General features: G+C 51.0%; 2 protein-coding genes across 2 annotated transcripts in view; one reads left to right on the forward strand and one right to left on the reverse strand.

Annotated features, from left to right (window-relative positions):
* Gcnt7 (glucosaminyl (N-acetyl) transferase family member 7) overlaps nucleotides 1-468 on the reverse strand; it is a 7,896-nt gene extending 7,428 nt beyond the window's left edge. The window contains exon 1 of the mRNA XM_021193564.1: nucleotides 404-468. The gene's annotated coding sequence lies outside the window, so the exon portion shown is untranslated. The remainder of the gene's footprint in view (nucleotides 1-403) is intronic.
* Nucleotides 1-11,281, forward strand: part of Rtf2 (replication termination factor 2) — a 28,661-nt gene extending 17,380 nt beyond the window's left edge. Inside the window, exons 6-9 of the mRNA XM_021193565.1 lie at nucleotides 5,098-5,211; nucleotides 8,915-8,972; nucleotides 9,064-9,159; nucleotides 11,010-11,281. Of these exons, the coding sequence (XP_021049224.1) occupies nucleotides 5,098-5,211; nucleotides 8,915-8,972; nucleotides 9,064-9,159; nucleotides 11,010-11,188 (447 nt within the window). The 3' untranslated portion in view covers nucleotides 11,189-11,281. The remainder of the gene's footprint in view (nucleotides 1-5,097; nucleotides 5,212-8,914; nucleotides 8,973-9,063; nucleotides 9,160-11,009) is intronic.
* Nucleotides 11,282-12,999: the final 1,718 nt, after the last annotated feature.

Below are 12,999 nucleotides of genomic sequence, written 5' to 3' on the forward strand. Positions count from 1 at the left end.
TGTCTGCAGAGGTGGGCTCCTCTATGGAGTGTCCACTGTCTGCAGAGGTGGGCTCCTCTATGGAGTGTCCACTCGGAGCAAGCATAGCTGCTACTTCATCTTCAGTAGCATCTTCAGAAGCAGGCTTCGGCAGTAAGTTGGGGTTGAGACATGGTGGTTTTTTAACACCTGTGAAATGTCACCTGTCACATGCTGTGGAAATGGTCCACCTTGGTTTTCTTTGACTTAAAGCCAAAAAACATGGGACTATATTTGAGGGGAAAGTGATGCCCACCTACCATAATCGCTAATACTGGCCTGTTGCTGTGTTTACAGTCACAGAAAGCCCTGTTTCCTTCAGATCGCACACCTGCTTGCCCTGATGCCCACCATCCCCTCCCCATCCTGTTAGCGACACACTCACCAGGTGCAGGTCCCGTTCCTGGCAGGAACCTGGGCAGGTACTGGCCCAGCCACCTCTCCTCTGACCGACTGATGCTTCCCTCACTGTGGCTCCTGCTTCTCAGTTGCCTGGCAGGCTGGGCTGCCTCTGCATCCCGGGGGACTTGTATTCTTGTTGATCTTGATGCCGAGTCGTGGAAAAGACTGCTGTATTTGATCCTGAGAATTCTTCAAGATTGTATGCCTGCCCCAAAAAGGGGTGAGGCATAAAACAAAGCCACGAGAGCTGCTGATGAGGCGTGTGCAACCTTCAGCCTCTCCTTCCTCTCACTCTGAACATCACACGCCGGGTGTGGCGGTTGGGGTGGGGCTCAACCTGCAGACTCTGAGAACCGCTGCTTCTGGTGGCCTTGTAGTTTCTAAGATCTTGGTCAGCTTCCTAATACGCTCTTCAAAGCCAGGCGTGGTAGCACATGCCTTTAATCTCAGCATTCTGCACTCGAGAGAGAAACTGAGGCAGGCGTATCTCTTGATTCCAAGTTAGCCTGGTCTACAAAGTGTTCTCTAGGCCCGCCAAGGCTACAGCATAAGCCCTGTCTCAAAACCAACAAACAACAACACAACACTCTTTAGAACAGGAGGCCAGTTTTTCTGACACTTCTGTCTTTAGGTTCACTGTGGATAGATCTGCTTTTGCACATTCATTCATTCATTCATTCACTACTTTAAGAGAGGGCTCAGGAGCCTCTGAGCAAGAGAGGAGGTCAGAGGACACCTTGCAGAGGCCAGTTCTCTTTCTAGCATGAGAGTTCTAGGGATTATACTCAGACCTTGGGACTCAGCAGCAAGTGTCCTTACCCGATGAGCCATCTCACTGGCCCGACAGAAGTGTTCATCACATGGTGCTGCTCGGTGGCGGCTCCCCACTAGCATGCCTGGTTCCTGGGCTCCACAACCGCAGCACAGAACACGGAAGGGAGAAGTGCAGCACTGATGGTTCATCCCCTTTCGTGTTTCTCAATTCCTGAGCTAGATGGCGGGATGGGTGGATGTGTCTTCACCTGCCAGTAGATCGACCCTGAGGCCTGAGTGTGTTTTGTGGAGCAGCTGTCACAGCTGCTATGAAGGAGGTCTTGGTGGGGTAGCTGGCAGTGTTGCCATGACCTTCAGGCCTGGTCCTCATCAGGCCCCAGATGGCTAGGGCAAGCACAGCTGGTGTCTGGGTGGGCCGACCCCATCCTCTGAGGCTGTTTCTTTACAGCACCTTACAAGAACAGCCAGGCATGGAGCACACGACTTCACAGTGGAGGCCAGTCTTGGCTACCAGTGAGGCCTTGCCTCAAGATTGAAGATCTTGCCTATCACACTTGGAAGGCTGAGGCAAGAGAATTGCCAGGAGTTCCAGGCCAGCTTAAATTAAGTACTTCTAAGCTAACCTGGGAAGGAGGGAAAACGTGTTCCTCACAAATGTGGCTCAGTCCCCATGAACTATCTCTGCATCAGCCCTGCCCTTCCTCCCCATCACAGGACATCCGTCCATGGCTGCTGGCTGCCTCTCTCGTTTGTCTTTCCCCTTAGGATGCGGCTCTCACCTAAATCCAAGGTTCGGCGTAAGGAAGCTCTCCCAAGGTCAGAGCATGTGACATGTGACCTGGAGGAGACTATCTTGAAGGACAGTCCTACTTAGTTTAGGTCTAACTAACCAATGTCATTGAGTGTTAATGGGACTTTTGAGGTCTGGAGTGGGGGTTTTTTTGTTTTTGCTTTGCGGTCTGGGTTTTGTTGTATAATCTATGTTGGCCCAAAACTCTATGTGTATGTAGCCAAGGCTGTCTATGAACTCACAGCAGTCCTGCCTCAGTCTCCTTAGCACTGGGATTATGGCTTAAGATAGCTCATTAAAGGACTGGAGAGATGGCTCAGTGGTCAAGAGCACTGGCTGATCTTCCAGAGGTCCTGAGTTAAATTCCCAGCAACCACATGGTGGCTCACAACCATCTGTAATGAGATCTGATGCCCTCTTGTGGTGTGTCTGAAGACAGCTACAGTGTACTCATATACATAAAATAAGTAAATAAATCTCTTTAAAAAATATAAAAAACAACATAGTTCACTTAAGAAAGATAGGTTTGTTCCTTGTGTGTGTGTGTGTGCCTACATGGGGGTGTGTGCATCACTTGCATTCAAGTGCCCACAAGATCAGAAGAGAGTGTCAAATCCCCTAGAATTATAGTTACAGGTGGTGAGCCACTGGATGGGGACTGGGGACTGAACGTGGGTCTCTAGCAAGAGCAGTAGGCGCCCTTAACCACTGCGCCATCTCTCCAGCTCCAAATTCCTAACAGTTTAGCTATCAAAATATTTCAGTGCTGGGTGTCTGTGTGTCCAGACTCAGGCCACAGCGTGGCTGTTTCCAAGGAAGGTTGCTGCCAGCATCATAAAGAAAAGAGCAGGGGCGGGAGAGGCAAGGAAGGTCCCCCCGAGGTCCCAGGAGGATAGCCACTGTGTGAGGCCACGTCTGCTCTACACAGAGTCGAAGGCTACAGAGTTGCTTAGTGAGACCAGGTTCAAGAGAGAATCACTCAGCAGGCTTTAAGGTTCAACCTCGTTCCAGGTCTGGGCTCTTTCTCCACAACTACCTGGATGCACAGAGAATAATGGTCAGAGGGGAACATACTGACCCTGGCGGTGGTGGTCGCTCCTGGTGGACTCTTAGGTCAGGGGTGCTAACCCTGCCTGGGCACCTGAGAGGAGGGCACCTCAGGTGAGACGGTGCCTCTGTGAGTCTGGCCCCTAGGAAGTGGCTGAGGCATTTTCTTGTCTGGTGATTGATACGGAGGGTCCAGCTCCCTGCGGCCGTGCTACTCCTGGGTGGTTTAAGAAAGAAGGCTGAGCAGGAAGGGAGCTGTGTTTTTTTGTGGTCTCTGCTTCAGTTCCTGCCTCCAGGCTCTGGCCTTGTCTCACCTCAGTGGAGAGTGGAGAGAAGCCCTTTCCTTGAGAGTAGCTGTGGCTGTGTTGTTTATCACCACAGCTAAGACAGGCTGTGCTAGTCCTGGACTAGGAATTCCATCCTCACAAATTTCTCCCTCACAGTCTTTTCTTGTGTGACATGTTTTTGTGTCATGCTTTTCAATTATAAAATCTACTGGTGGCCTCTCCACTGGTGTTAAAACTAAGAAGCAGGGAAGTCTGGTGCCTCTGGAGAGAAACTGCAGCTGAGGTCCCAGCAGGGAGCTGGCCCTGCACTAAGGGTCCCGCCTCCTGCACCCTTCACTGTCCTCAGGAGGGTTACTTACGCCACAGTGTGCCTCCAAGCCCGTGGGGGCCTTCCTTCCCACCTCACTCAGTTCCAGAAAAGTCCCTTTTCATTCTCTCTCCAAGGAAAAAAACCTCACTCCTTCACTGAGGGGGTCTTTATCCAAGTGTGCCTGGTCCCAGACTTCCCAGGGGACCACCTGCTCAGAGGCTGTTCCTCCCCATCTCCCTGCCTCGTGGTGGCTGAGATGACCCTCTCCCTCAGTGGGAACCTCCCTCCTTCATGTCATTTTTCTGGAGGCCACCAAGCTCGGGACTCGCAAATATCTTCAGTCAGCAACACTCCTCAGGACGACCCTGAGAAAGGAGCAGACCCTGACCTGAAAAGCGGCTTTGGAGTAAACCACTCGTCAGGCACACTGGCCTCTGAGTGCCCAGAGGTGCCAGAGACCTTGGGCCCTCTTAAAAGAGAGTCCTGTTTATCAGGTTTCTTACAGAGGATGGCAGTGACACCTCTTCTCAGGTGTGACAACCAGAATCATCTGCAGACTGTGTGGAGTCCCTGGGGAACAGAGCAGCCACTGCTGAGGGTCTCTTCTCTGGAATTACAGCACCCTTACAGCTGAGGAGGCTGCCCTGGAGACAGGAACAAAAGCCTCAGTCCCGTGTAGGAGCCTTGCTCTCCGACATTGTCTTTCTTCCTGCCGAGACTGTAGCATTGAGAACAACGCGAATAATGTGAAGCCTGTCCCAGGCTACTCAGTGCCTAGGACCTCATTCTCAGGGAGGAAGGGACTTAATGGTGTGGTGGCAGGTGACCTCTCTGAGGTAGGGGCTTGCTTGCTTACAGTTCTGTGAATATGGGCATGTGTGCAGCTGGCAGAGCTGAGCTTGAACTGACAAGTGTCTGTCCCTGCCTTTGGGACACCACTGGGACACCTTGGACATGGCTCAGTCTTGTTCTGCTCAGGTGTGTCTAGGGTCACCCTTAGAACTTTCTGGAAGTTAGCAGACACTTGTTCTTTCAGCTAGGGCTGCTGCTACAGCAGTAGATGTGCTGTTGGTACCCAGCATTGTGATATGGGGATGGGGAGGATGAGCAGGCTCATACAGTAGCCACGCCCCCAGCCACACAATGCAATCGCCTCGGATGGTCCCACTGCTCAAGAGTCTTTGCTCAGGCTTCGTTAGTCAGAGATTACAGACCCCCAAAAGGAAAACAGGTGTCCAGCTTAGACCAGTGTGTACAAAGTCTGATACATGAGCCACCCTGTTGGAACCCTCCAGAGTCGGCCTCCAGGCTATGTTGCTCTGGGCACATGGACTGGAGAGCAGCTGATCCAAGATGGAGGCAAAACTGCCAGGAGCCTATCGAGGGCTGGAGGCCGGTGGAGAGTGAACGGTGGGACCGTGGGTGCCGCCCTCCTCTGGTGACCAACTCTCCTCTCTTTTGATCTTCAGTGTGGGGCTGCCTTCCAGGAGGAGGACATCATTGTGCTCAATGGCACCAAGGAGGATGTGGAGATGCTGAAGAAGAGGATGGAGGAGAGGAGGCTGAGGGCCAAGCTGGAGAAGGTAATGCCCCGCAACCTGCTACAAACTATCCTGCCACCTCAGCAGATGCTACCCAGCCTAGGGGCCTGGCCTCTAGAAACAGATTCAGGGCTTGTCTGCGTTGCTCTTCATCACCAGACAAGTGGGTGATCAGTGGCTCAAGGCACGATGGTAGAGGGAAGATTTTAAAATGAAGCTGGAGGTGCACGTAGACTCAGGCCCTGACAGCACAGCCATTCACACGCAGTGTTGCAGAATGAGCTCTCAGGAAAAGCAGCCATAGCTGGGCGTGGAGGTGCACGCCTTTAATCCCAGAACTCGGGAGGCAGAGGCAGGTGGATTTCTGAGTTCGAGGCCAGCCTGGTCTACAGAGTGAGTTCCAGGACAGCCAGGGCTATACAGAGAAACCCTGTCTCAAAAAACAAAAAAAAAAAAGAAAAGCAGTTATGGAGGTTAAAGAGCACAGGTGGGCTGGGGATGTAGCTCAGTAGTAGAGCATGAGGCCCTAGGTTCTGTCACCAATGCAGAAAGAGAAAGGCGTCAGTGCATTTTCATAACATGTAAAGGTGAGAGCAGAAGTCAGTGTCATCCCAGCAGGTCAGAGATCCTCATGCTCAGCCCCTCCCCCTGCAGTGGTCCAGCAGGCATGGAGGGCAAACAAAGCAGTGGACCTCATCGTGGCTCCAATTGTTGTTGTTATATAGAAAGGTTAGGCTAAAGGTAAACTTGGGCCTACCGTTTGTTTTTACTAAGGTAGAAATCCAGATGTGGCACACCTGTAATCCTATCCTCCTAAGGTAGACTTAGGAGAGTTGGAGGCCAGTTTGGAGAGCAAAGGGCTAAGTGTGGCTTAGTGGCAGAGTACCTGCCTCTCATGTGCAGAGTCATGGGTTCGAGCCCAGCATTGAAACAAAGAAAACCCTCAGGGCAGTGCTGAAAGTGTTAAAACAGTAGGTGTGATGAGGACACACTGACCAGAAAACATCTGGCATTAAATAACAGCTGGCATTAAATCCGCCTGCATCTGCCAGTGTGGTCTGAGGGCATAAGGCTGGAGTGACAGGAGGGGCTGCAGAGCTTTGCTTGTACCTTTTAGTCATAGAAAGAACAGGAAGAATCACATCACCAGTGAGTGATGGGAGGCTTAAAAAGCTGATGGTCACACAAGGGACCCATCTCTCAGAAGCAAATCCATCCTCATCTCCTCCTCTATCAGCTTGGAAAATAGTGCATGTAGCACATGCAAATGCTCTTCAGCTCTGGGAATCATGGAGCTTCAGACATCTGTGTGTGTGTGCATGTATGTGTGGCAATCGTGGAGCTTCAGACATCTGTGTGTGTGTGCATGTATGTGTGGGAATCGTGGAGCTTCAGACATCTGTGTGTGTGTGTGTGCATGTATGTGTGGCAATCGTGGAGCTTCAGACATCTGTGTGTGTGTGTGTGTGTGTGTGTGTGTGTGTGTGTGTGTGTGNTGTGTGTGTGTGTGTGTGTGTGTGTGTGTGTGTGTGTGTGTGTGAATAGTGGAGCTTCAGACATCTGTGTGTGTGTGCATGTATGTGTGGGAATCATGGAGCTTCAGACATCTGTGTGTGTGTGCATGTATGTATGGTAATCATGGAGCTTCAGACATCTGTGTGTGTGTGTGCATGTATGTGTGGGAATAGTGGAGCTTCAGACATCTGTGTGTGTGCATGTATGTGTGGGAATAGAGCTTCAGACATCTGTGTGTGTGTGTGTGTGTGTGTGTGTGTGCATGCTAATTCCAAATTAGTTTTCTAAATTATTCTTCACTTACCATCATAAAAGCATAGAAAAGCTGAATTGTCTTTGGCAAGAGACAGCAGCCAAGGGGATCTGATTGGTTTTTGCTGTTCTTGTTCAGTGTTTTAAAAATGTAAGGAGAGGCATAGTGTGCTAAAAGCATCAGGAGCCTTGTCAGCCTAGGAGGCCCAGTGGCTTCCCGAGTGGCTGTCCTATCACAGGCCTCCTGCCAAGTCCTGCAGAGCCCAGTGGGATTGGATCCCCTCTGCAGCCTCCTCAGCAGGGCCTCTGTGAACACGCTTAGATACTGCTACCAAGATACAAAATATTTCCCAAATATCCTCACCTGCTGTCAGGGCTTGTGTCTATGCGCACACCTCCAGCTTCAAACAGCCCAGCCGTCAATGTGGGGAGAGAACTGAGCGTTTGTCTCGGTTGTTTTGTGTGACTGGGGGTATGTGGACACTGAGTGTGTGCACAAGATATCAGGTATCTTCCCCTGTCACTCTCTGCTCTGTTACCTTGAGACAGGGTCCCTCAGTAAGCCTGAAGACCACCATTTCGGCATGACTAGTTAACCAGCAAATTCTCAGGATCCTAGTCTCTCTACCTGCGAGCTCTGGGGTCCAGACATGAGCAGTCATGCCCAGATTTCTGCAGTGGGTGCTTCTGCACCAAGACATCTCCATAGTCTTGGGGTTTTTGTTTTTTAGTAGCAGCCTTCAAAGATCTGTGAGTGTGCATTTCATGTGTAAAATGAACTGTTCCTTACCAATTTTTTTTGAATGCTTTAAGTCACATTGCATGAATGTCACATATCAAAGGCCACCACTAAGAAAGATCTTTTGTTCAGTGGAAGAGATGAGGGCCTTCCAAAATTCGTTATCTTGTTATACTTTGTTATGTTAGAGACAGGGTTTCATGAAGTCCAGGCTGGCCTGGAACTTACTGGTCTTAAACTCATGATTCTCTTGTCTCTGCCTCCCCTGTGCTGTGACAGCAGGCGTGCTGCTTGCTAGGCTGTGTCTCTCTGGTAGTTTTGGGGTTCTTATGGAAATGGTGTTTTAAAGTAAGTTGTGACCTGCCTTTCAGATCATCTGTGGGGTTAAATGTAATTTCAGAATGATCAGCCTTCAGGGGAATGAACAATAACTATGTTACCAATCCAGCATCTTAAAGTCTAATGACACTAACCTAGTGTTTCACCACCTAACGTTCTTCAGAGAAAGCCTCCTTACAGCTAAGCAAACATCAAAGTTTGATAGCTCTGGAACTGAGTAAATGAGACTCCATGTATGTTCATGTGTGTGGAAGTTGTTTAACTGCTCTTTTGTGTATGATAGTTACTGGAGATAGTGACCTTTTATGTTGTGTACTGTGGTATTGGGGATCATCAGGACCTCCTGAACACTGGATGGGTGCCCCATCACAGAGCAACCTCTGTTGAGTCACTGAGCCCGTCTGTATGACTGTGTGGGCTCAGCCTTCTGTGAGGCATGGCTGCTAGACTGGAGACAGGTCGTCCTAAGAGAATGTATCAGGCCATAGAGGGACCTGGGCCCTAGGCAGCCCCACTGACACTGTGGTCCACTTCTCTGAGCACAGCCCTCCCCCACCCTGTCAGTTACTTCTCTGACCGTGTGTGGGAACCCCGTGGCCGGTGGCGGCCTCCGGAGGCAGGGCTCAGTCTGACTCCCAGTTCCACAGGGTGGAAGTCCATCATGGCCAGGAGGCGTGGCCACAAGAGCAGGAAGCTGAGAGAGAACTCCATCCACACAGGAAACAGAGTGGACTGGAACTGGGGTGAGGCTGTACACCCCAGTAGTGCACCTCCACTCGCTGAAGGTTCCCTAAACTCCCAAACAGCACCACCAGTTTGGGGTCAAGTGTTCAATTAACCAAGCTGGGAGACTCTCCCATTCAACCACCACACCCTCCAATGATTTCTTTCTTCTTACAGAGAACAAAGAAGCCGAAGACAGCAGCCGAGAGTGCGTCAAAGCCGGGTACCACGCAAGGTACGACCTTAGGGACCTGGGTTGTCCATGTATACCAGGGCCTTGCTCTGCTTTGGCTCAAGGTTTGTTTTGCTGATTCTGTCTTCTCCAGACTCTGCAGGGCCATCAAAAGTGAAGTCTGGCAAGCCTGAGGAGGTGGACCCTGATCCTAGAGAGAAGAAAAGTACCCTGGCTCCCAGGGGCTCAGGTGGGTCTTACTGAGCCAGCAGAGACGGTCTGAAAGCAGAGCAAAGGGATAAGAAAACTCAGGCTCTCCTGATCGTTCAGGGGTGGCTCTGTGTCCTTTGAATTAAAGAGTAGCCAATGGTTCTGGGCACAAAGCCCATTTCTTTGGCCATATCTGGCAGCTCACTGCTTGTACTTCCACCTCCAAGAATCCTGACATCCTCTTCAGGCACACACACACACATGGTACCATACCACAGCAGCACACAGAGCTATGCCTCACACTGTGGAGGGCTTAGGCACTGCAGTCACACTGTGTGGAAGCCTTGGGCACTGCAGACACACTGTGTGTAGGCCTTGGGCACTTCAGTGCCTTCCTATTCTCCCCTTAGGGTTTTTTCTCTCTACTTGCCTCTTTGCCAAGTGGCCAAACTGCTCTTGACACTCAATGTCTTTACTTCAAAGGAAACAGCGTTTACATCAGCCCAGTGGCAGAGGTGACTCAGCCATGAGTGCCAGGCCGGTCTGGGCCACATGCTTGAGTTCAGGCCAGCCTAGGTCACATGGTGAGTTCGAGACCAGCTAGGGTTGCGTACTGAGACTCTGCCTCAAAAAGAAAAAAAAAAAAGACAGGAGAGTTGACTTAGCAGTTCAGAGCCAGTAGTGCTCTTGTGAGAACCTGAGCTCTGCTCCTAGCACCCATATCTGGCAGCTCACTGCTTGTACTTCCACCTCCAAGAGACCTGACATCCTCTTCAGGCACACACACACACACACACACACACACACACACACATATGCACAAACACACATACATACACATCAGACATTCACACACACATAAATAAAGAGAAAAAAAACAAAAAAGGAAAATAAATATTTATACCATGCCTGGTGACACAGGCCTGTCATCTCAGCTACTCAGGAACTGAGGCAGGAGGATCAAAAGTCTGAGGTCAGCCTAGGCAGCTCACTAAACTCCTCTATCAACATACACCGTAGAAGGGGCCCGGGGCTGCGGCTCAGTCAGTAGTGCAGAACTAGTGAGTGTGAGAAGAAGTCAGTCAGGTCACAGGTCTTTTACGAGAAGAGACACACAGATGAGAGAGAGAGAGAGAGAGAGATTGAGAGAGAGAGATTGAGAGAGATTGAGAGAGATTGAGATTGTATTATATCCAGCATAAATGGTGGCCAGTGCCTCCCATTCTGGCTTCAGTCAGCACAGTAGGCTGGCCAGAGGCCAGAACAGGCCACTGGGACTTCTGGGCTCTGTGTCCTGGTTCAATACCAACCTGAGAGGACCAGCCCTCAGCCTGAGTGCTGAGAAGCTGGGACAGTCTGGTGCTGGCATACAGTGTTCAGCAAGGCCTTACATGGTTGGGGCTCTGTCTAGCTTTCAGGAGACACTAATAAGAGTCTGTGCTTCAAGCCAGGCATGGTAGCGTGTGGCTACTTAGGAGGCAGAGTTAGGAAAATCACTCCAAGTTCAAGGCCAGGCTGGTCTACATACTAAGTTCTAGGCCAGCCAAGACTACATAGTGAGGCAGGAAATGTATCTCAGTGGTTAGAACACTAGCACATATGCACAAAGCCCTGGGCTCAGTATAAAGCGGTGGCATGGCAGCTTCCTTGATCCCAGCACTCGGGAGGTGACAGCCAAAGGGTCTGAAGTCAAGGCCAGTCCTGGCTGCAGGGAGTTCAGGGATGGCCTGGGCTGCATGAGTCTCCACCCCTTTGCTTCAGCTTCTTTCCAAATAGCAGCAAGACATTGGGGACTGAGCCAAGTGGCATGCATGACTTGGTCCCTTTAAAACTTAGTCATTTGGAATGATCTTCAGTCCCAGCCTCATGGGTTTTGGCTCTGTTTTCTAGCAACTAACGGGAGTGCGTCTGGGAAAGCTGGCAAGCCCCCGTGTGGGGCCCTGAAGAGGTCCATTGCAGACAGCGAGGAGTCTGAAACCTACAAGTCTATCTTCACCAGCCACAGCTCTGCCAAGCGCTCCAAGGAGGAGTCTGCGCACTGGGTCACCCACACGTCCTACTGCTTCTGAAGCTAGGCCGGGCCCTCACCACGGGCTTCCTGTGGCCTTCCGTGCCACACTTGCTTGGTGTGGCACTGTGCTATAAAGCTGTCCTCTGCAATCCTCTGCCGGCGTGGTCACTTGCTGGGAGATCTGGTGGGTCCTGGGAGTGAGAAGTGGCTCGTGACCTCCCTAGCAGCGTCTCCACAGGCCGTACCTCTTGCCTAGCCTGGGGACTGCTGCTTCTGTTAGATAACAAAAGACTCCAGCTCTCAGTGTATACTCAGCTCATTTCCTAAAATCATAATGGTCAAGGAGGGAGTGGCCCTGAGCTTAGGGACAGACTTCCAACAGTCCTCGACCTTGCTCCTTACGGGGTTCTTCTTGCCTGATCAAAGATGGCAGAGAGGACGCACACCTGACTGCCTGGTGCACACTGACATCCTTTTCTCTGTCTTCCTTCTCTCTCCCTCTGGTATCTTGGTAAGAGAATGGCAGCCATCCAGGTGCTGGTGGCAGGCAGAAATGGCTCCTTTTCCATCCCCACAGTTAAAATTGGAACCTCTGTGACACTTCATGTGGTGTGATAGATCTGCCTCTGTAGGCTGGCTCTAAAACCCTGCTTCTGGGCTGGGCAGATGGTTCACTCAGTGGATAAAGCAGTCACCATGGACACTTGTGGACCAGAGTTTTGATCCCCAGAACCTTTATAAAAGCCCAGTGAGTGCAGTAGCCGGCTGATGATCCCAGCCCCTGTAAGGCAGATTCCCTCAGCAAGGCGCTGAGTTCATGGTTCGAGGAGAACCTGCCTCAGACACTAGCTGGAGTGCAGTTGAGAGATTCCCAGTGTCAGCCTCCGGCCTCCACACATGCCCACAAACTTGCAAACACTTGAAGTCCTTGTTCCCAAACCGAACATGGTGGCATGTCTGTAATCCAAGCCATGGGCAGACTGAGGCTGAAGATCACCGAGATGTCAGAGCCGGAAGGTTCCATAGCAAGGCCTCACCTCAGGAAGCAACCCCAGAAAAGCACCTGCTCTGCTGCCCTCTAGTTTGCTGCTTGCAGGCGATGAGGCTTGGCCCCAAATACACTTGTGTGTGTTCTGGGACAGTGCTGGGGGCACAGTGGGAGTGTGCAGCAGGTGGAGTGAGCATCGTCCAAGGACCCTGGGTGCATGACCTTTGTACTTAGAAAATTGAAATAAAGGTTGTAGAAATACTTGGGGGTTTGGTTTTGCTTTTCAAACGTGGCGTCACTATATGCATGGCTGGCCTCAAACTTGAGATCTTTGTCTCACCTCCCAGAGGCTGGAACTAGAGCTGAGGGTGTGGCTTCCAGGGTAGAGTGCCTGCCTAGCACGCACAGAGCCATGGCTTCTGTCCACAGCATTACACACGCCAGATGTGACAGGCACCTGTCGCTCCAGCATTTGGGAGGTGGAGGCAGATGGATCAGAAGTTCAAGGCCAGTGCTGGAGAGATGGCTCATGGTCAAGAGCACCAAATGTTCTTCCAGAGCTCCGGAGTTCGATTCCCAGCAACCACATGGTGCCTCACAACCATCTGTAATGAGATCTGATGCCCTCTTTTGGTGTGTCTGAAGACAGCTACAGTGTACTCATATACCTAAAATAAATCTTTTTTAAAAAAAAGAACTTCAAGCCGGGCGTGGTGGCACACACCTTTAATCCCAGCACTTGGGAGGCAGAGGCAAGCAGATTTCTGAGTTTGAGGCCAGCGGGGTCTACAGAAAAAAAAAAAAACTTCAAGGCCATTGTTGGCTACATAGAAGTGTTAGGCAAGCCTGGGATACGATAGACACTGCCTTTAAAAAATTTA

Source organism: Mus pahari, chromosome 3 (assembly GCF_900095145.1).
Source record: "Mus pahari chromosome 3, PAHARI_EIJ_v1.1, whole genome shotgun sequence".
NCBI classification, from domain to species: Eukaryota; Metazoa; Chordata; class Mammalia; order Rodentia; family Muridae; genus Mus; species Mus pahari.